This window comes from Acinonyx jubatus, chromosome X (genome assembly GCF_027475565.1).
Source record: "Acinonyx jubatus isolate Ajub_Pintada_27869175 chromosome X, VMU_Ajub_asm_v1.0, whole genome shotgun sequence".
NCBI lineage: Eukaryota > Metazoa > Chordata > Mammalia > Carnivora > Felidae > Acinonyx > Acinonyx jubatus.
The window spans coordinates 41,808,192-41,831,652 of NC_069389.1; the positions used below are offsets into that span (position 1 = coordinate 41,808,192).

Below are 23,461 nucleotides of genomic sequence, written 5' to 3' on the forward strand. Positions count from 1 at the left end.
GTCACACAGGGCTTCTCAGAAGGTGACCTTCTACCCATCTTGAAGGACAAGATTGGGGGCTCAGGACAGGGGAAGGGCAAATTCCAGGCAGAGGCCAATGAAACTGGACAGAGCAGCAAGAGGTAGGCAGGGGCCAAATGGTGCAGAAACTTCAGTATTAGGATAATAAATACTATCTGCTAACATCTGAGCTCTCAGAATGTGCCAGGCACCATGCTATCATACATTATATTGATCACATGCATTCTCTCTCTGTGCTCACAACCAGAGAGTGTGAGGTAGTAGACATTAATCACTCCTGTTGGACACGTGGTAGGACCCTTGAAACTCACAGAGCCTGTGATTTGACCAAGGCCACACATCTAGAAAAAGCCAGGTAGGTTTCAAACCAACTCTCCAACATCTGCATGCATGACCAGTGAATTCCACAGACACCCCACAGGTGGCCACCTGGCCAGCCATGCCCTCACCGGCAGACCTGGACATGCACCCTTCCACATGGGCCCCATTAGTGAGGCACAGCAAACAAACAAACCCCATTCTTGACAAAACATGGGGACCAGCCATCCTTCTCTGCCTTGACTTTACCCCAAGGAAAGGCAGACAGGGGTGTTCGAAGACTGGGGACATCAATAAGAAAGGACTTAACCATTCCTTAAACCCAGGAGGCCCACCAGTCAATTCCACTAAACTTACGTTGATATGAGGCCTCTGTTGTGCCTTTCCAAAGCATTCCTCATCAAAGATCACAAGGAAAGAGCAAATGTATGCAGGCAAGGAGGCAGGCAGAGAAATTGGAAGTTCAGTACCAGCCCTCAAGTTCATAGTCCTCTGCTCCCATCATACCCCAGGACACAAGGTGGGCAGGCTACACGTGCCAGTATTGAGGCAGGGGCAGCAGGCAAAGATGGAACTTTCTTGTTAGGAACAGGTCCAGAAGTTGGTTTAGTGAGCAGTGAATCAAATATGAGCAAACCCAGGGCCCGGGGGAAATACCGTACTGGAGAGCATGCAGCCCTCAGAGGTCAAGCCAAGGTCTATGCCATCACTGCCTCTGCCCAAAGCCCCACCCATCCCATGCCCCACACAGAACAGAAGCGCTCAGGGGAAACTGACATTTGGTTTTATTGTGCCAAGGACATTACAGATGGTGGATCTTGTCAACACCTGCAGGGCACAGGTGCCTCATCTGTTGAGGCTGCTCCCACTCCCCACTCAAATCCTGGGCAGGCAGTGGCTGCCATGATCCTCAAAGGTGCCTCCCACCCCAAGATTCCAAAGAGACCAGTGGTGGTGGTGGTAGTGGTGGTGGTGGTGTGGAAGCAATAGGAATGCAGCAAGGTCAGAGTCTCAGTGTCCAAAGCCCATATGACACCTGCCCCCTTGCCCCCCACCCTGCTCCGGCTTGCACTCTAGACACTGCCCACCTCCACAGAGCTGGAGGCTAGAGACAGCAACCACATCTTTGTGCTCCCTCTGTGGCCCATGGCCTGCCTGCTCCCAAACCAGAGATGCCGCCTTCACAGAGCCAATGCTGTTGTCTACATCATTTTGGATTGATTGATTTTATAAGATAAAAGTACATTTTAATAAAGAAAAAATTCAACATTGAAGGCTCAGACATTCTTGGGGTACTGGGAAGGGGAATTCCCACTTCTTCCTCGCACCTTCCCAGCATCATTGTGGAGGTGGGGGTAACAAGTTTTTCTGAAGTTGGAAGAAACAGGGCAGGGAGTGAGGGGGGCAGGGAGACTTTCCTCTGTCTGAATGTTTCTCCTCGGGGACTGCCTGGCTGCCAGTTGGTTTGTCTCTGTGTGCCTCTCGCCTATGTTCGGCACCCTTGCCCAAGTCCCCTGTGGAGTGCAGGGATGGTGCTGTGCAGGGGGCAACAGGGCACGTCAGCTGGCGAAGAGACGGGTGATGGTGGTGGTGGCAGCGATGAAAGGGGGTGCAGTGGTGGGTCAGCCAGAGGGAAGTGGGGAAGAGGGAAACGAAAGGAGAGAGGGAAGAAGGCAAAAGGGAAGAAAGCCAAAGAAGGTGGGTCGGCACCGGAGGGCAGGAGTGGTGGGGGTTGGGAGATGGTCTCCAGTCTCTGGGTCTCCATCAACTCTTGTCTGGGGGTGGATCTCTGTGCACTTTGTTTTTCTTCATACTGTCTAGGTATTCCTGTTGGGACACTGCCAGCACCGATGCTAGGATCTCATCATCATCCCAGTCATTCAGACCTGCTGGGCCAAGAGGAAGGGGAAAAGGATGATGGAATACTTCCAGCCCTCCTTCTCTTCACCCTTTGCTGATCCCTGGCTCTAGAGAGATCCTATCCAGGCCCCTCTACATTTCTATGGAGAAGGCTCCTCCGGGCCTATGGAATCCCATTCAGATCCCCCCTGGACACATCCCTTGGGTTTGAAAAATTCCCTTTTCTTGGGTAGATGGCCAGAGGTCTGGAAGGCCCCCCTCATGGGGTCTGTTGGTTCTTCTCTCTCCCCAATTCCCAGCTAGCCTCTGGGCCCCTAGACAGAGGAGGCTTACCAAACGCAGAGGGGGACATCTGCTGAATGAGGGCCCGGCACTCCAGAGCAGGGTAGAGGGACACGAGGGGGGGAGTAGCCCGGTCAGCCCCTGCCGAGAACTGGCTGCTTGTACCTGGGGCAGAGGGATAGTCAGAGGCAGGGCCCAGGACCTAGGCAGCACCTCCTAACCCCGGCATGCTTCCCTGTCACCAACTCACTGACCTGGTGCACAGGGTGAAGGAGGTTTGGCAAGAGCTAAGACAGTGCCTGGGGAAGGGGGCTTGATGCCCAACTCGGTGTGCAGCTCAGGGTGCTCGGGTGAAGAGGCTGAACTCCGCTGCCGCGGGGACCTATTGGTCCACTCCTCTAGGCCACTGGAGGCTGCTGCTGTGGCAGAACTGCATGTGGCGCTGGCTTTCCGGGGCTGCAGTGGGAAGGAGGAGGAGGAGGGAAGGACCAACGGCAGTCATGACCCTCCTATGCCCCATCCCTAAGGGCTGGCTCCCTCCCGGAATCCTGGCTATGATACAGTTTCTACATAGGCCACCATCATTCCTGGGCACACAGCAGACCACAGGACAAAGGTAAGCTCCTTAATCCTCCCTCACACCCTTACAGCCAATTTGACATGGAACCTATACTTCCACCTTCAAAATCCATTCAGACTCCATCCCCTTTTCTCCTTCCTTCCTAGCCAGCTCCGCCATCAGTTACCACTGGGACTATTCTAGTAGCCTCTGCCTCACAGGCCCCTGCTTCTACCCCTGCCCCCTAGATTCCATGTTGCACTCAGCAATCAGGGGGATCCTGTCCCTCCTCTGCTCACAACCCTCCAAATGGCTTCTGCCTCACTCACAGTAAAAGCCAAAGTCCTCACCACAGCCCACAAGCCCCTTCTCAATCTGGCCCCACCACCCCTGACTTCATTTACTACTACATTCTGCTCAGCCACACTGGCCTCCTGACCACACCCAAATCACACCAGGTGTGCCCTACCTCAGGGCCTTTGCTGGCCTTCTGCCTTGCCTGGCACATGCACTTAGCTAACTGCTTCACCTTCTGCAAGCTTTTGCTCACATCTCACCTGCTCTCAGGCCTACCCTGACCACGTTATTTAATACTGTGACCTCTCAGTGCCCTTAGCCCTACTCATTCCCTTTACCCTGCTCTACATGTTTCATCTGTCCCACCTCTCAACTAGTGTACTCATTATGTTTACTGTTTATTTTGTTCCACTCTGCAAAAATGTAAGCATCACAAGCACAGGGATCTGGGCCTGCCTGGCTCACCAATGTACCCCCGTACACTGAGAACAATGCCTGGCACAGACCTGCGATCAATATTTGTTAAGTAAATGACTCAACTCTTTCCAGCATCTACAGTCACTCTAAACTCCTTGTGATTCCTCAAATGCCTGCCTGCTCTGCCTCCTCTCTGCCCTAAACATTCAACCTTCCTGTGTGAAGACTGATCAGAGCCCCCACAACTACTGGTCTCCTAGACAGGGTCAAGGGCTTCACTGATGTATGTCTCCCTCAGTAGACAGGGGATCTCTGAGAGTGGAGCAGGCCAGACCTGATTTTACATCCTCAGCACAGAGCCTGATGCACAAGGACCTTCAACAAAAGCCTGTCCCTCTGGAACTACCCATCAATCCCACGTGTCACCACTAGTGGCTGGCCTCCCTCACTCTTTTAGAGAGCTTGTTCTGCAAAGGTGTTGAGAGTTCTAAGGCACAATGCCAAGACTCAGGCCAAGATGAGGTACAGAATGGGCTGGGAGCTTCCTTTTCTCCCAGATGTCAAAACTGCTTAGTTTTTTTCTGCCAGTATGGGGGCAGAGCATGGGAAGTAAGGGGTTCTTGGCCAGGCCAGTGACAGAGCCCAGGACACACCTGGCTGGGGCCGCGGACCTGGCGGGCCTGTTTCTCTTGATCCCGTAGCCACTGCAGGTAGGATTCCCGAGCCACCTGCTCCTCAATGGCCTCGTTTGTGGCCTCCCAGTCTGTGGCCCGCTTCTTGTCTTCCAGCATCTGCTGTTCGATCCATGACTCCTCTGATGTTTTTATGGCATTCTTCATCAGGGACTGCTCTGCAAACTGCAAGGCACGGAGGACAGGGATGTAGGGTGACACTCTGAACTCCAGCCAAGAGACAGAAGTGGCTCAGGATTATGAGTCTGTAGGCTCAGAAGACAGGGGATAGGAAGGCAGGTACTCCTACTAAGCACCCCCCTGAGCAGGCTGTCTATTCATCAGGTATCGGGGGAAGGCAGGCTGGGGTAGTGGGATTTGTCACTCCAAACTCCTACACTCAGAAGCCCTGCTCCCAACCCCAAGACACTTTGACTGAAGTACTATGTCTGGGGCAGCCAGGTACTGGAATTTAAAGACGCCTTACCCAGAGATGACTCAGTTTCATAATGCTGAGGCCTTCCTCACCTATGCCCACATGGGACAAGGAGAAAAGATCACCTGACCTGAAAAGTTAGCTGTGTGTACACAGGGCGAAGGGAGTATTTGGACATTTAAGGGGACAAGAGGACAGTACTGTCATGGTATAGGGTATTATGAGTTGTGGGACACCGTAGGAAAGTGCTTTTCGTCAGGCTATGAGATATGAAATAATGAAAAAAATATCAGAGCATATTCCAGGCATTAAGTGTAATTATTGCTCAACAAAATTCTAACATTATTTTAATGCAGATATACACACTACACACCGATGTGTGTGTGCACTAAGTTATGATGTAAAGCGTAGTTTTTTACCCATGTGTAATAGTCCAAAAAGTATGTAAAATTGTTAGAACAAGTCAATTAAAAAGTGGGCAAAAAAAGTCTAAATACACAACCTCCTCAAAGAAGATATACAGATGGCAAATAAGCACATGAAAAGATGCTCAACACCATTTGTCATCAGGGAATTGCAAATTAAAACAATGAGGTACCTTATCTGTTGGAGGTATCAGTAAGAACTGCAGCTTCATATAGATACAGATGGTTACATAAAAAAATATTTCTAGATAAGAGTATACATAGAAATATTTCTAGGTAAGTGTATACATATGGGTTAGTATACACAGATATATTTCCTTGCTCTGTCAGCTGAAGGAGCCTAGAAGCAAGGACACCCCAGTAACAAGGAGCATACTCAGCATCCAGATTTTGATTTTTCTTTTTAAAAATTTTTTAATGTTTATTTTTCAGAGAGTGAGCAAGCAGGGGAGGGGGGAGGGAGGGGGAAGAGGGAGGGGGAGAGGGAGGGAGTCACACAATCTGAAGCAGGCTCCAGGCTCTGAACTGTTAGCACAGAGCCTGTCATGGGGCTTGAACTCATGAACCATAAGATCATGACCTGAGCTGAAGTTGGATGCTTAACCGACTGAGCTACCCAGGCACCTGCGGATCTTGGTTTCTAATAACACACTCCAATAAAGGGAACCAGGGATCTTTGGAGAAATGGCTGGTTCTAGAATTGGGGCAAGAAATACACAAGATGAACCTGGAGCACCTCAGAGTGCCAGAAGCTACGAAAGTGCTACAAAATGAAACAAAATAAACAAACAAAACCCAAAATTTAAAACAGCCCACCACCACAATGATAGGGGGATGTCAACGAGATGTAGGAACCAACTAAGAGAGCTCTTAATAGCCAAAACTGGAACAATGTGAGCATCAAAATCAATAAAAATAGTACTGGGTTACAATCCAGTATAAAAGAAATACCCTTGAGTCCACAGTGATATAAATAAATGGAGGACAAGAGACCAATCTCCCTTGCAGAATTCTACAGTTTATATAGATACTACGCCCTCAAGAAGATAGAGCATAACCTCCACTTCTCAAGTGTGGGCTGTACATAATGGTTTCCTTCCAAACAGGACAGTATGAAAAAGGGAATGGGGAAAGAGAGTAATTTTACAGTGGAGAAAATCTGACAAACACTACTTCCACTATCAATCAAGGTCAACATCAACAGTCATAAATCATGTTCACAGTACATACTACTGACATGATGTGATGAGAATGGCACTTTTACCACTGTGATCTTTCTCCCTAAAACCCATAGCCCCAGTCTAATCATGAGAAAAACATTAGACCAATTCCAAAAGAGAAACATCCTACGATATACATGACCAGTACTCTTCATAACTGTGAAGGTCATCAAAAACATGAAAACGTGAGAAACTGTCACAAATAAGGGAACCTAAAGAGACATCATAATTTTAGTTAATAACAATGTATCAGTATTAGTACAAATATTATAACAAATGTCAATTCCAAAAGAGAAACATCCTACAATAAGTGACCTGTACTCCTCAAAGCTGTCAAGGTCATCAAAAACATGAAAATGTGAGAAATTGTCACAAATAAGGGAACCTAAAAAGACATCATGATTTCAGTTAATAATAATGTACCAATACTGCTTCAAATATTATAACAAATGTATCATAGTCATCTAATGTTAATGATAGCGAAACTATTGGGCTTGGGCAGGAGAAGCGGAGAGAAGAATACATGGGAACTCTATACTATCTTCTTAATTTTTTGGTAGATCTAAAACTTCCAAACCATTAAGTCTAGGTGCACCTGGGTGCCTCAGTTGGTTGGGCGTCTGACTCTTGATTTTGGCTCAGGTCATGATCTCCTGGTTCGTGGGATTGAGCCCAGCTTTGGGCTCTGTGCAGAGCCTGCTTGGGATTCTCTCCCTCCCACTGCCCCCTCCCCTTCTGGCATGCATGCATATGTGCTCTCTCTCTAAATAAGTAAATAAACATTAAAAAAAAACCCAAGCCTACAAATAAAAAAAAAAAAACTTAAGGCATTCACATTTTTTTAAAAAAAGGAAAAAGAGGGGTTCCTGGGTGGCTCCCCAATTGAGTGTCTGCAGCTCAGGTCATGATCTCAAGGTTCATGAATTCAAGCCCCACGTTGGGCTCTGTGCTCACAGCTCAGAGACTGGAGGATGCTTCGAATTCTGTGTCTCCCTCTCTCTCTGCCCCTCCCACGCTCGTGCTCTCTCTTTCAAAACATAAATAAACATTAAAAAAATAATTTTTAAGGGGCACCTGGGTAGCTCAGTCAGTTAAGCATCCAATTTCGGCTCAGGTCATCATCTCACGGTTTGTGAGTTCAAGCCCCATGTCGGGCTCTGTGCTGACGGCCTGGAACCTGCTTCAGATTCTGTGTCTCCCTTTCTCTGCCTCTCTCCCTCAAAGGTAAATAAACATTAAAAAACAATTTTTATGTAATTTTTTAAAAATAATAAATAAGGAAAAAGAAAAATGAGTGATCAGACCATAGAAAGTCACGGATGAATCTTAAATTTAAATACGTAGTGTTATGTGTGAGAAGCCACTCTGAAATACTGTAGGATTCCAATTCCATGACATTCTAGAAAAGGCAAAACTAGATCTGTAAACAGATCAAAGACAAAAACAAGGAAACTCAGAGAAACTGTCAGAGCCAAGAGGAGCCAAGACAACTAAATGTAGTATGGTGTCCTGGACCAGATAAGATCATAAGGGAAAGACTGAGGTCATTTAAATAAAGTACAGTCTTTAGTTAATTATCAATATTGCCTTTTGATTGTGACAAATGTTCTATGCTGACATGCTAATCAGAGTGGGGAACATGGAAATTCTCTAATTTCAGTAATTCTGCCAATCTAAAACTATTCTAAAATTAAAAGTTTACTTAAAAAAACAAAACAAAAAAACCCTCCATTGGAGGGTGTGTTGGTGTTAGGGTGTGCATTTCCTAAAATGAGGCAGGGGCACTTTCTGCTTATAGGAAGTGAAACCTGAATAGAAGATAGCAAAATCCCCAGAAGATGACTGTTTATGAGAGAGAATGAGAATGTCAGCGTGTGCTGGAAAACATATTGCCACCTTCTGAGCACCTACTAGGCACCAGGCTCAGTGTTAGGCACTTACTGTATAGGCTGAGCTACCAGCCCAGATTACTTGGGTAATCTACCCTAGATCCCACAGCCAGTAAGTAGTACAGCCAGGCCCGCACTTTAAGTCTCTGAACACAGCTGTCTATAACTGCTGAGTTTCAGAAGAGGATCCATGTGGGTGCCAAGATACCCATACCAAGCCTTGGTTCACAGTTCTCAGATGTGCCTCCATATCACAAAATGTCAACCATCAACAGGCATGAAAGATGGGTAAGCCAGCTGGGACAGGCAAATGGAGACCACAGACTGAGCCCTGAGATCCCCTCGAGTTAACTCCCTATTTTTATAAAGGTGAGACCGCATGGGCAACTCAGAGGGGACAGGACATTTTTGTGGACTAGGGCATAACTGAGACCCCAACAGAGGTTTTTGGCCTCTGTATCTAGCAGTCATCCTGAGCAGGGGGACCCACTTACCCCCGGTTTGAATGACGGCAGGCCTAGCCCCACACCAATGGTGGCCTTGTTGGGATTCACCACTGAATTGTAGTGGATATTCCGATGGTAGCTGACGCGGATGGGTTCATCCTCATTTTGATGGATCCCATGGAATGTGTTGATGGGTTCTGCAGAGAAAGAGAAGGAAGGAGCATCCACAATGGGCCAGGCAGGGCAGGCTTGGACCAGGTGCAGTCGGTCGCTCACCTACCCACCACAGAAGTACCTGTGCTGTACTGGTACACCTCCACGGGCCGGTTGTACATCTCTGCCATGGCCTGCATCTCAATGTGGTTGCCATGGCAGTTGTTTTTCCGCTTCCTGTTGATGTAGGTGGTGAAGTCCTCTGTGACATAGTTGGAGAAGTAGTCCGCATTCTTCATCTGCAGAACAGATTGGAGTCAAGGTCTGAGGGGGGAGGAGATGCACCCATACTGCCCCCACCCCAAGGCCTCCACAGGGTCTCACCAGGTAGTCCATGCAATGTTTTCGTACAACCTCATGCATGTCCTGGTCTCCATATACCTGGTCAGCTGTGGGGAGAGGAGAAAGGAGAGGCTGGGGTTAAGAGCTGCCACCAGAAGAGTTTGGAGTCATGGAACATCCTTGGCGGTGGAGGGCTGGGGGCCAGAAAAACTCCTTTTCCTACATTAAAGGCCTGGAGAGTGCTAGGCTTTGTGGGCTGGAATGGGGTCATGGAAAAAGAGGCAGGCAGGGACAGTCTTTAGGAACAAGAGTATAGGCGAGAGGAACACAACCACAGTCCTCTCAGGCAGATGAATTTGTCCAGGGCTTGCCAAGCCACTCAGACAAGTCAATAAACATTTTAAGTCCCCTAAGTGGTCTTGAGCACCAGCAATTCCACACTCCCCCTTCACTCTTCACACGAGGAAGCCAAGGTTCAGGGAGAGTTTGTGGCTTCATCAAGGTCACACAGCAAGTGAGTCTGACGGATTCAACTCTAGAATCCAGTTTTCCTGACTCCTGGGAGCCAGCATGGCCTCTGTAGGTTAAAAAAATGAAAAAAGAAGAGACAAGAAAAACAACTGGGCTCCAAGCCTAGTTCTGCCAGGTCCTAGTGAGCTAAGCGACTAGAAGAAAGCAACCCAAGTGTTCCGAGCCTCATGTGCCTCACACACAAAACAGGAACAAGTAGGATGATTCCCTAGCAGGCCTCTTGTGGGATCAATGAGATAAAGGGTATAAGGTGACTAGCACTGGGCTTGGGACAGACCAGCCACTCAGCAAATCAAGAGTTCCCTACCCATAGTGGGGCCTGAATGTGGGGTACTGTGAAGGTGAGAGAGGTGAGTAAAATCCTGCCCCTGCCTGCAAGAAGCACGTAATCTAAGCAAGAGAAATAAGACACATATGAACATAACTTAAACTTAATTCAGGAAAGGCAGCCTATGGCCCAAATGGTCTAGGCATCATGGGGCTTTGGTCAAAATAAGAACCAGGCTCCTCCTGCCTCACTCGGAGGATCTTCACACATGCCATTTCCTCTTTTCAGGGCATTCTTTCCATTCTCCTCGGCTGCCTACCTGTCAAATACCCATGTGTTCTTTATACAGTTCCCCATCTCTCCCACCCTCCAAAGCACTTCTATCACCAGATTTATCAAAGATGTATGCAGACTTCCTCTGCCTGAGCACTCTGACTTCCACTGAGGGCTGAGAGCAGTTCACATCCAAGTCCACCCCAGCTCAGAGGCCAATACAGTACAGGAAATCGGGAAGAGCTTGCTGACTGGATGGATAGGCTGGGGTGGGGGGAGGCCGGGAATCTTGTCCCTGGGAAATTAAAGTGGGCTTGAAGACGAGGCCCACCTGGTGTCCACTGGCTAAGACAAAGAGGGAATTTCCCTTTGTCTCCCCAAAGGACCAGGACCACTGCTCTGATGGGATCACCCGGGGCACTGGGGCAGGGTCAAGTCCCTCAGGGGACACCACAGAGTTCTTCCATGAGAGCCAGTCTGCCTTGGAAAAATCACCGGAAGAACGCCTTTGCCGCCCTCCCCCTTCCCTCCCTGGAGGATTCTGTGAGATAAGGAGAAAAATGCTACTTCTGAGATAGAAAACGGGGCCAATGCCTGTCTCATGTCCTCTTCGGAGGTGCAGAGGACTGAGGGGAGCTGTGAAGGCGGGAAGGGGTAGCCCCTTCACCGATGTAAACAAGGATGTGGGTTCTGCGGCCACACTCTTCCCCACCCCCCAGCAGCACTTCCAGCAAGTCACGTGCCCTGCGCACAGGCTGGGGGCCCCCTGCTGCCGCCTTTCTTAGAAGCCAGGACCACAGAGCCCTCTGTGGCTGCCGAGAGCTATTTATGTAGAATGAGCTTGGGGTGCTGAGGAGGCAGTGCTGCCAGCAGCTGCAGTAAACAGGAACTGAGATGGCGGCAAAGGGGTTAAATAGGGGCCGGGCTGCGAAGCTCAAGGAGGTGGCGGAGATGTTCCTAGGGAAGGATCAACAGGCATTTGCAGGCCTGGGAGATGGATCTACCTGAGCTAGATGCCAGATGCAAGAAAATGGAGGAAAGGGGAGACTGGGACAGGGAAGGGAACTGAGGGAACCTCATGAAGGTCCCCCTGCTCCATTCCCCTGCCACTGTCTCCTTTGCCTTAGCAGAAAGGCTCTGCTGCCTCCTAGCTGTGTGGCACTGGACAAGACCATCAAGCTCTCTGGGCCACAATGTCTTCTTCCGAAGTGGGGAGAGTAACTCCTCTTCCTTTCACAGGGAGCTGTCAAGACTAGGGGTAGGGTTTGCTGAACACCTAAGATGTACTAGGTGTTCAAGAAATGGGGTTCCATTTATTACGAGTAGACGCTGACTCTTTCAGATGGCCAACCACTCACAAGTCAGTCAGAATGTCACCGGAACCACTTATTTAAGCCCTTCCTCATTTCTGTCACTTCCTCAGCCAGAGGAATGCCCCAAACTTAGGAGTCTAGGCTGTCCCTCCTCACACAGGCAGGACTGGGTCTCAACCTTTACTGAATTCAAAGGTCCACAGGTCTACCTTCTGTATCCATAGTTCAAATCTTTAGCAACCAAATTAACATCAAATCAATAATACAAGCTTCACAAACCAGGGACCTTAAGTGTGGGCAAGGTATAACTTTACCTTCCTACCTACCTCCCTGTAAAATATCCCCTTCTCTCTTCAATTCTAAGATGCACTGGTAGGTGGTACCACACATGCATTTAAATCGCAGCTTTTGTTAGGGGTGGTAGTGGCACGGCACGACCCACCTACCTGATTATAAGATATACCCCAGTTTGGGGAATCATACACATGGAAGAAAATATGTTATCTGAACCAGCAAAACGGAACAATAATACCTCCCCAAAGAGGGAGAGGAGAAGGGTCTTTACAGTGATCTAAGGCAGGGAAAAGCATCCAGGGCAGGGCAGAAACACAGGCAGCCCTCACTGAGGCGGTGCTTGCCTGACTTTGCTAGCTCCACCTCTGTCCTCCAGAAAGCCCTCCTCCTCCGAGAGGGTAGCCATATGGGACCAGGGGCTAGGCTGGGCTGGATTTCCCTGTGGGGGCCAAGGTGGGGGAAAGGGCCAATGGACCTGCAGAGGTAGGGGAATTCAGAGAACTTGTTTTGATAGAAACTGAAACTCCTCTTCTTGCTGACGCTGCACTTGTGGGCAACGTGCACCTGCTCTCCCTTCCCAGAGTCCAGCTGAAGGGGGTCCCCACTACCTCACCTCTGTCCCCAACCCAAAGAACGCTCAGAAATCCTCAGGACAGTACTACAATTGGTTCCACTAAGGTCTTTTCACATTCCAACTTCTTCCATCTTCACCCCAAAAAAGCCCTACTTCACACAGGAGGGATACTGAGGTACAAAAATACAGCACAGCTGGCCCAAGGCCACACATCTGGGAGGGTGAAGGTGAGGCCAAGCTCACCTCAAGAAATAACCAGTGACTTCAAACACTCATGTTCCAGGTGATGTTACCACCACTCCCAATCCACCTATCACCTTAGCCACCTGACTGCCTAGGCAAGGCCTGATTCTGTCTCCCTCAGTTTCTCCACCAGCACAAACAGGAATCAGCTGGAACCCAGGAAAGGCCTGGGAGTGAGAAGAGATTACAGAGAGGTCAGTATCCCACACCGGTCCTTTCTCTGAGCATGCTGAGACACCAGCACAAAAATGCATGTGCACACACACACACAGCCAGCAGATCCTGCCAAAGACATTCCATGAGGCCAAATACCCATACCACCCTGACAACTACAGAGACCTATTGTATTCCACAAGTAGTTGCCCTTGCTGCTAACCAAGAAAGACTAAAGGTTGCACATGAGGCAAGGCTGTACAAACTGAGGACCCCCACCTCCTTCCTACCCTTTGCCAGGGGCTTAATGGGAGGGAGGAATAGCCAATAGCTCTAACAGACTTGCCTCAACCTCCTTCCCCTATTGCCTGAGGGAAGGTCCCCCAAACCTCTGTAATCCTTCCTCCTTAGTCTCCCTAAAATAAAGTCACTATTTGCCAAAGAGTTATGTGCAGAAGCAAGACAGGAGAGCCTGGATAATCTAAAGGAGTTTAATAAAGTACAGGGCTCTACCATTTGTTTTAGAGGCACCTGGGACCTGCCTCCCCACCAGGCTGCTGCCTGCCTGCCTGCCTGCCTGCTAGAAGAGCCACAGCAAGTTCTGCTGAGGACAGAAAAGGAAGCTTGGTGTCTGCAGGGAATCTAAAAACCAACCACACAAATGTGTGTACACACAGCAGCAGGGGGAGACAGGAACCTGATCTGTTCCCCACTTGCCTCCTGGCCCACTGTGAATGCCAGCCCCACCAAGAAGATGAGCCAGAAAAAAAGGCCTCACCTGCCTATCAAGCAGCTGTTGTGTGCACCTGGCCCATGGCCCCAAATGGCACACCCTCAGTGGGGGAGACATCCTCAATTAGGGGGAGAGAAAACTCAGTCCTCTTAACAGCCTGTCTCTGAGATGCCTGCTCCTCTACTTAAGGATTCCCATGGCAAAGATGGGAAAACTGAAGGAGGCAGGGCAGAAAGAGCCCAGTGGAAACTGGTATCATGGTGGCCCATGGGAATTTTCTCCTCTGGCCTAGTTCAACCTCAAACACCATGTTCTGACACTGGCTATGTGACCTAGATAATAACGTCCTGGCTTTCTCATAAGGCCTCAGTTTTCCCATTAACAAAACAGTCAAAATTAATCAAAGATACATCCCTCCAATGCTGATGGTCCAGGCTAATGTTTCTGGGCCCCACCATTGCAACATGTACAACTCCAGCTGTTTCCTCATGGCCCATGCAGACAGATGTACGTGTGGCCTCCACTTTGCCCACAGAGGCCAGGGCCAGAGGTTTTTGCTGAGTCAAAGCCATGTGGGGAGAGGGAAGAAGGAGAGAGGCAGACTCATGTTTCCAGGAGGAGGTTATCTGAACATAGCAGGGGAAGGGTGGGCCACCAGACACCTCAGGAACTCAGACTTGTACTTCTACTCCACCCAAGCCTTCACTGATGCTCACAAGTCCCCAACAGGGGGTAGTGGGAGAGAGCAGTGAATACTGGTTTACAGTACGGACACCTGGACTGCAGAGGTAAAACAGAGGGTAGAGAAGCAAAGCTGAGAAGGCAGGGCTTTCCCAGGGTCATAGAAAGAATGTGTCCTTGGGATACCTCTGGGTCCCCATGCCAGCTCTACCACTAATGACCCTTTCCTGAGCCTCAACCTTCTCACCTGTCTCATGTGATAATGATCCCAATTTTGCAGGTGAATCTGAAGCACCAAGCTGAGTGCCAGCGAACAAAACAGTCAGGGTCAACAAACAACAGAGTGGTCTCTGTGTGTGCAATCCCCCTCCAACTCCAACCTTCAGTGATGTGCTCCTTCCACTGTTCAATGCATAGCAGGAAGTCAGAAGCTATAGGCCTTCTCACCAGAGCTCAGGGCAACTACCACCTGTCCCTGTACAAGCCAGGCTGGAAGCAGAGGGGCAGCAGAAAGCTGGAGGACAAAGTCCCTTTCTCGGGCACATGTCCTGTGCACTCTGCTGCAGGGAAACTTCCAGATGAGGCCTGGAGACCCAGGGGCCATGTACTTCTAGAGAAGAGGCCATGGGGCTTCTGAGGTTTTACAGAGAAAAGCCAAGGGCAGCTCAGTTGGGGGAAATGGGTAGCCATAGTGCTGATAGGGAAAGGCCTTCAACCTGCCACGGTCAGCTCTTCCTATAAGCTCAGGCCCTTTACTGGAAGGCCTGGGGTGGGGGCAGGGGGAGTGTGGTGTGGTGTCAGAGGGTGTCTGGGGAGGTCAGCTAGATGGACATACGTGAAAATGTTGCTGTTGATATGGGTTACTACATAAACCAGGTCGTTACTAGCCCCAAGATCTGCCTCAAAGACTGCCTGAGACCAAGTATACCCGGCTACATTCTCTTACATTCACTCCACTAGTAGCCCTGTTTATCCCACATCTCGCCTGAGGTTTCAGCACAGGGCCTAGCACCTAAAAGGCCCCCACCTATTCTTTCTTTGCCTTCCTTGGTCCAAGATGCCCCCAAACCCAGCACTTTCTCTAGGAAACATTCCAGGAGAACACAGACTTGAGCCACAGGGGGAGGAGGACTGGGATTTTCCCAGGCCAGCACAGACCACTGCCTGGACCTCTTCCCCTTGGTAGAACTGGCAGGCAAGCACTCACCCCATGTAAACTTCTTCCACCCATTCAACAAACATTTGTGGCTCTGAGACACCACCAAAAACAGCGTTCAGGCTTTACCAATGCTACTGTTCTGAGGGCCTACTGTCAGGCACTAAAGGGATTTACTGAAGTAATCTCGTTTATCCGTTGTAACACTGGGTCTCTCAGCCTCCTGTTACAGCCTTGGAAGTAGGCTCAAGCAAAAAGAACTGGTTGCCCAAGTTCACACCAAGAATCAGTGGCACAGCCAAAAGTGGAGCCTGAGTCAGTTCAGCCCACCAGTACTCATGGGGGCTAGCCACAGAGAGGATAGCAGACCTTGTACGGATTCAAGGAGTCCTTCAGAATCAGTACCATTTAACAGATGGGGAAATATAAGTTTTTGAATCAGGGCCAGAACTAGAAGATAGCGCTTCTGACTTCTAGCTGAAAGCTGCTATCAGAGAGCCCTTCTTCCTGGTAGATTATCAGAGCCCCAATGGAAGGGTCAGATCACATTCCCCAATTTCCCCGGACACTTGCACAGGGCCTTACAACTGCCTATTGAGTCACAGGTTCAGAGCCAGAGGGAGCTCAAAGATACTGCTCAGACTGGACAGTTGATGGCATTAAGGAATTATGAATGTTGTTAGGTAGGATAATAACACTTTGGTTATGTTAGGAAAAAACAGAAAGAAAGAACCCTTATCTGCCAGAGAAACATACTTAAGTATTTAACATATGAAATGATCCAATGTTGGGGTTTTGATTTAAAAATACTCTTGCTTCAGGACAGTGAAAAAAAAGTGGGCAAGATAGTGATAAAACAAGGCTGGCCATGTGTTGATGACTATTTTGAAGATGAATGATGGGTACATGAGAATTCACTATTCTACTTCTGTGTAAGTTTAAAAAAATTCCATGGTCCCAGGGTGACAGCAGTGTGCTGTGGTTAAGAGCATGGGCCTCAGACTAACCTGACCCAGAGACCCCTGACTCTACTATGTACTACCTGATCCTGGGCAGGTCACTCCCCTGCTCTAAGCTGCTTTTCTCATCTGACAAATGGAAACCACGACAGTCCCTACACTTACCTAGCCTGGGAGAGAATTAAAAAGGGTTTCTTTTAGTGGCTGACAGTGCAATCTGTCACCAAGTATTGTTATTTTCTTTATCACTATTACTGTTGTTATTACTTCCGTGCCACCACACTGCCTCATGACCAAAGGCTAGAGGCCAGATACTAATTTGAAGCTGGGGCCTGGAGTCCTGAAAAGACCAGTAAACTCTACCCTCAACCCTATCTTAGGGATTACTCCTAAAAATTAGAAGTAGCTCAGGGGCATTTCTAGGCCCTTGAAGGCTGAGGCAGAGACTCACCTACAGCCCGGAAGAGACAGGCGCCGTCCTCCTTCATCTGCTTGATGATGAAGCCCTTCTTGTCCCTCAGGGCCTTTTCAAACCAGTGCTCCTGCTGGAGGGAAGAGGTGGGGGTCAGCAACAGGAAAGACCTGTACCCCCTCCCCATGGCCCTGCCCTCCAATTCCCGAAGGGCCTAGCTAAATGGCAGGGTCAAACTCCCAGCCCTGTTTGACACTCTATGCATGCAAAGGAAGAGGAGACCCTTTCTTTTAGGGAACTGGTCATTGTGTAAGCAGAAGACTTGCTCCCAGAAGGGCCTCATCTGCTTTCTGACGGACCCCTGAGATCATGTTGGGAATCCAATGCTTGGCCTTCCCATAGGCAGCCGGAGGCCCTGACCCAGCAAGTACCTGGAGGTAGGGGGCAGCAGAGAACCTGGCTTTACCTCAAGGAGTTTCACCTGGGGATCCTCTAGTCACTTAGGGTAGGGATGATATGGAGGAGGGAGTAAATGGCAAGAGCCTAGATCCCATTTTGCCTTTGTATAAGGCAAAATACATGCAAGGTATGATTTCACTTACAATTGAACAAGTTTAACATACATACATGTGACTATACATATAAGTATACAAACATGTAAAAGTTGGGAAGACCATCCAACAAAATACCCCTAAAAGTTGGCATTACAGGTGATTATGACGGTCTTCAAGAAAAGTATGCGATCCCTTGTCCAAAATTCCAAAACTCAAAAAGCTTTGAAAACCAGAAGTCTTCCTCTAATTCATCTGCCATCATAACCTGACCTGAGCTGGCGAGAATGTATTTATCCCCCACTTGGAGGTAAATATTCAAACATTGCCATGCAGAAACATTCAGGTGTTCATGAGGTACTGCCACAGACTCCACCAGAGGTGTTACCAAACACACAGTATATACATCAGGTGATTTTTCTAAATTCTGAAATTTCTCTAAATTCCAAAGCACATCTGACCCCAAAGGTTCAGGTTTAGTGTGCCTAGACAAATGTGTATTTTCAGACTTAAAAAATAATAATGGATGAGCACCTGGGTGGCTCAGTTGGTTAAACATCTGACTCTTGGTTTTGGCTCAGGTCATGATCTCAGTTTGTGGAATCGAGCCCTGTGCTTACAGCATGGAGCCTGCTTGGGATTCTATCTCCCTCTCTCTCTGCCCCTCCCCTGTTCACTCTCTGTGTCTCAAATAAATAAACTTAACCCTCTGTTTGTCCCTCTCCCTGTTTTTATATTATTTTTGCTTCCCTTCCCTTATATTCATCTATTTTGCATCTTAAAGTCCTCATATGGGTAAGGGGCATTAAGGAATCTACTCCTGAAATCGTTGTTGCACTATATGCTAACTTAGATGTAAATTTAAAAAATAAATTAAATAAAAATTAAAAAAAAATAAACTTAAAAAACAAATCTCTCTCTCCTTCTGCCCCTCTCCCTTGCTCACCTAAGCACACCCTCTCTAAAAAAAAAAGTAGATGAAGTGAAAACTACTCTGTATGGTACTTTATAAGTGGGTATGTGTCAGGGCACCTGGGTGGCTCAGTCGGTTAAGCATCTGACTTTGGCCCAGGTCATAATCTCATGGTTCGTGAGTTCAAGGCCTGCAACAGGCTCCATGCCAACAGTGTGGAGCCTGCTTGGGATTATTTCTCTCTCCCTCTCTCTCTGCCCCTCCCTGGCTCATGCTTTCTCTCCCTCTCAAATAAAATATAACTTAAAAAAAAGTGGTTATGTATCATTATTCATTTGTCCAAATCCATAGAATGTACACCAAGGGTGAAACCTAACGTAAACTGTGGACTTTGGGTGTTTATGATGTGTCCTACATGGACACTGATTGTAACAAATGCACCACTCTGGTGGGGGATGTTAATAATGGGGGAGGCTATGCATGTGTGAGGGCAGGGGATATATGGGAACTGCCTGTTCAATATGAGAACTCTTTTGTTCAGTTTTAATTTTTTTTTCAATGTTTATTTATTTTGAGAGACAGAAAGAGAGACAGAGAATGAGCAGGGGAGAGGCAGAAAGGGAGACACAGAATCTGAAGCAGACTCCAGGCTCTGAGCTGTCAGCACAGAGCCCAACACGGGGCTCGAACTCACGAACTGTGAGATCATGACCTGAGCCGAAGTTAGACATTTAACCCCCTTTTGTTCAGTTTTTCTGTGAACCTGAAAGTGCTCTAAAATATTAAGTCTATTAAAAAAATAGGGGGGCCTGGTGGCTTAGTCGGTTAAGCGTCCGACTTTGGCTCAGGTCATGATCTCGCAGTCCATGAATTCAAGCCCCACGTCAGGCTCTGTGCTGACAGCTCAGAGCCTGGAGCCTGCTTCAAATTCTGTGCCTCCCTTTCTCTCTCTGCCCCTCCCCCACTCATGCTTTGTATCTCTTGCAAGAATAAACAAACATTAAAAAAAATAAAAAATAATAATGTCCACGGGTCACTTAGAACATATTTTCCATTTCAAAACAAAACTAGAAGCAGCAGACCTTTCCCAGGCCTCTTACACCCTCTGGTGGCCACCAGAAGAAACCAGCCTTACCTATCATCCAGGCTAGGGACCAGAAGTACCAAGCCTGCTCCTTTGGGACACCACCCTGACCAGGGATTTATAGTATATGGCTAATGATCACTAGACAGAGGGGATCACTACTCTACAGGACACTTTTCCCCAGCTCAAGTGAGCAAAATTCCCGGCAGAGTAGGAAGTACAAAGTCTGGAAGCCAAAAGCTCTGCATTCCAATCCCAGCTCTGCCACTCACTCGCTGCATGATTTCAGGTAAGCTACCTGAACTCACCAAGCCTCAGTTTCCTATCAAACAGGGGATATGTGATCTACCTGATGGAGCTATCAAGAAGCTCAGAGGAGCTTCAAGACCTGAAAAGGCTTTGTAAATAACCCAAGTCACCAGTCACAGAAGAGTGGACACTGGCCCAGAGACGATGCACAACTGAGGCCCTCAGAGAGTACCAGGTGAGTGGCTGGACAGTAAGGGATGAAGATGGGGGTGACAAAGGAATGCCCAGCAGCCCCACCATTAGGGCCCACACCCCGGGAAGGTGTTACCGGCTTTCCAGAGATGACAAAGGTACCTGGAAGCCCTTAATGGGTTCCCATAGACAGCACAAAGACTCTTATTTGAGCACAACACTCCAACAACCAGGTGCCTGTCCACAACCAAGAGACTGTGGACTAGTACACTCCAGCCAGTTCCCCCAAGTCCATCCCTGTCCTGCAGGGACAGTCATATCCCAACACCATGGTGCCTGCTCTAGCCAGGGGTCACCAGCAGGGAAGCTACAACTATGACTCAAGGTGCAGACTGGACAGAAAGAAAAGTTCTTAAAAAGAAGGGCACACAGCAACCTCCTGCCCTCAAGTGTGTGTGGGGAGGGAGTGGGGGGAGATGAGATCAAGGTGATCAAAGAGGATAAGAGGGGCCCCTACTTATTCATCCAACAAAAGTTTACCAGGCAGCTGCTAAGTCAGACCCTGTCTGTATTAAGGCTGGCAATGAGGACAGAGAAATGAATCAGACTTGGTCTCTACCTTCGATAAATTCACAAATTGCTAGGGGGGTGGGGAAACAGGGAATGACCACACACATTGTGAGCAGGGCAGTGAAAGAATTGAACACACAGTGCTATGAAACACAGAGGAAGGGACCTGGCCAGTCATTAAGGCTGGCACTTGAATAAAGGTGCCAGCTGACCAAAGGATCAAAACATAAAGACCTCCAGAAATGCTTGTTAACTGGATAAGAAATCACTTCTGGGGACACCTGGCTGGCTCTGTTGGAGAAGAATGTGACTCTTGGGTCTTGGGATTGTGAGTCTGAGCCCCATATGTTGTGTGTTGAGATTACTTAAACTAATTTAAAAAAATCACTTCTGCCACAGAACACTAGGGATGCCAAAGGCCCAGCAATGACTCCAGCACAGCTCAAGTCCTGGGTAGGACTATGCAGGTAAGCAGAGCAGGGCCAGGAAGAAAGATGAACTCATATTAGCCAAATGCCTGCCCCTCACCAGGTGCCTGATGCAAAAGTTAACTTCACTAAATTGTTCTTATCACAGTCCAGCTGCCAGTGAGCATTAACCTTATTTGACAGAGGCAAAAGAGCTGGGGTTTGGGCACCGGCAAAGGCTAGTATAGAGGTAACAGGGGAGGCCTCATGAGCCACAGTGTAGAGACATACCTGGCAGCCTATCCTAGGAAAATCCTGGTTTGTCCCTAAAATTGAAGGAGGCCTGAATCTGGAGGCCAGACCACTACCTACCCATTGGCTTTAGCATCAGCAGCCTTAAGGGCTTAGGCTCTGGCTGAAACCGTGCCTTTCCCTTTGGGGAGAGAAAATAGGACATCATTGTCCTGGGCTCCAGAAAGAGATGAAGAGTCCCAGGAGCCTCTAGCATAGTCTCCTCCTTCCCACAGCTGGACAGGAGCCTCTGAGAAAGATGCCAACTTGGGAACTGTTTAGGAAAGTGGCCCAGGAAAAAAAATGCTGGTGGGGGAGAGGGGCGGGGGCTAGTCCTGCCATTGGTAAGTTTAAGTTACAATGCTCTAGCCTGAGAAAGTCAAGTCCAGACCATGAATCTTACAAGGCCACTGCTGAGCCTGTCGGTGAGTCCCTCCCACATCTCTGAGCCTCCATAAGGGGACTGGACAAAGTTCTCTGACATCAGGGGATCCCAGGAGCAAGACTCTGCAACCTACTGGTCCAAAGGCCCAAAAAGAAGTTAAAGCAGGGGCGCCTGGCTGGCTCAGTCAGTTAAGCGTCCGACTTAGGCTCAGGTCATGATCTCACAGTTTCTGAGTTCGAGCCCCACATCGGGCTCTGTGCTGACAGCTTAGAGCCTGGAGCCTGCTTCAAATTCTATGGCTCCCTCTCTCTCTGCTCCTCCCCCTCTCATGCTCTCTCTCTCCTTCAAAAATAAATAAAAACATTAAAAAAAATTAAAAAAAAAAAGTTGAAGCAGACTGTGGGACCCAAGTAATTTAGGTTCCAATCCAGCTCCACCAATTACTAGCCATGTGATGAACCACTCTAAAAACTCCACAGTATTCCAATCTGTGAAATAGGATAACAAGCTTCCCAATAATAGGGTTACTGGGAAGACTCCAATATTACATGACTTTACCCAGCAGAATAACATTTAATGGGTTTCCTTCTTCCCCTGGAATACCCCTATAGTAACCTGAATGATGACCACCCACAGATATCAGAGGCCCTAAACCTGAAACCTGTAAATGGTACTTTGTAAGGAAAAAGGGTCTTTGGGGTGTGATTAAGTTAAGGATCTTGAGATGGGGAGATTACCTTGGGAGTATTCAGGTAGGACCTAAATGCAATCACAAGTGTGAGAAAGACCTGACACAGAAGAGGAGACCACACATAAACAGAGAGGACAGTATGAAATCAGGCAGAGGCTGGAGTGATGTGATCACAAACCAAAGAACACCGGCAGCCACCAGAAGCTGGAAGAATACTGGATTCTCCTTAGAGCCTCTGCAGCAAGTGTGGTCCTGCCAACACTTAGATTTTGGCCCAGTGAAACTGGTTTTGGACTTCTGGCTTCCAGAACTGTGAGAGAATACATTTCTGTTGTTCTAAACCACTCAGTTTGTGGTAATTTGTCACAACAGCCACAGGAAACTAATACAACCCATTTGTAGCACTCCCTAGTGTGAGCCATGAGGCTATATGGCATGGTTCCCGTCCTGCAGGATCTACCTCTCTAGCATTCCCCCAGGGAGAGGATTAGAATGAAGGCAGCAGGGGCTTGGAACTCCCCCTCCCAGTCTGGGAAGCTACTGACCCTGCCTATCAATGAATGAGCTGCCACTGAAGACAGAGGGGGCAGGGGAAGATGGCAGCAGCAGTGGCAGCTCTTGAGTAGATGTCTTCCCAGAGCCCGTGGCCAAGAGGTGTTTAGTATTCTGGCCTTCACAGCTCTGTCCCAGCAAGTCTGATGCCAAGACCACCCTTCTCTCCCCCCAAATCACCCAGGAACACTGGCTCAACTCCATGGGCAAAACACAGGCAACCCATCCAATGAAAAACAGAGGCGCACTGCTCTCTAAGGAGCAACACAAGCTCTCCAGGGTGAAGGAATGGGAAAGGAGCAAGGCCCCAAACCTACTGCTGGGCCACTGAGGGGGCAAGGGGAGAGGGGCTGGGTTAAAAAAATGAAGATTCTATCATTCTTCAACAAAAAGAAATGAAGTATTGCTGCATACTACAACACGGATGAGCCTTGAAAAGAATATGCTAAGAGAAAAAACCCAGATACAAAGAATTTCACATTGTAGGATTCCATTTGTAGGAACTGTTCAGAATAGAAGAATCAATCAAAATGAAAAGTAGATTAGTAGTTGCTGGGGCTGGGAGGCGATGGGGGATTGGGAGATGGGGATGGTGCAAAGTTTCATTTGCAAGTGATGAAAATGTTCTAAAATTGATCGATCGTGGTGAT

General features: G+C 48.4%; 1 protein-coding gene across 10 annotated transcripts in view; it reads right to left on the reverse strand.

The window, feature by feature from the left end:
* Positions 1-1,101: 1,101 nt before the first annotated feature.
* The window catches only part of OTUD5 (OTU deubiquitinase 5), a 28,003-nt gene continuing 5,643 nt past the window's right edge, over positions 1,102-23,461 (reverse strand). For 2 of the 10 annotated variants that reach the window (XM_027054101.2, XM_053202289.1), the window contains 8 exons: positions 16,966-17,056; positions 9,379-9,443; positions 9,122-9,293; positions 8,890-9,038; positions 4,408-4,611; positions 2,736-2,937; positions 2,533-2,646; positions 1,102-2,228 (listed from right to left, as the gene is read on the reverse strand). In XM_027054101.2, coding sequence (XP_026909902.1) covers positions 2,104-2,228; positions 2,533-2,646; positions 2,736-2,937; positions 4,408-4,611; positions 8,890-9,038; positions 9,122-9,293; positions 9,379-9,443; positions 16,966-17,056 — 1,122 coding nt within the window. In that variant the 3' untranslated portion in view covers positions 1,102-2,103. Of the gene's footprint in view, positions 2,229-2,532; positions 2,647-2,735; positions 2,938-4,407; positions 4,612-8,889; positions 9,039-9,121; positions 9,294-9,378; positions 9,444-16,965; positions 17,060-23,461 lie in introns of all 10 variants that reach the window. The other 8 variants (XM_053202287.1, XM_027054099.2, XM_053202288.1 and 5 more) reach the window with 5 other exon arrangements.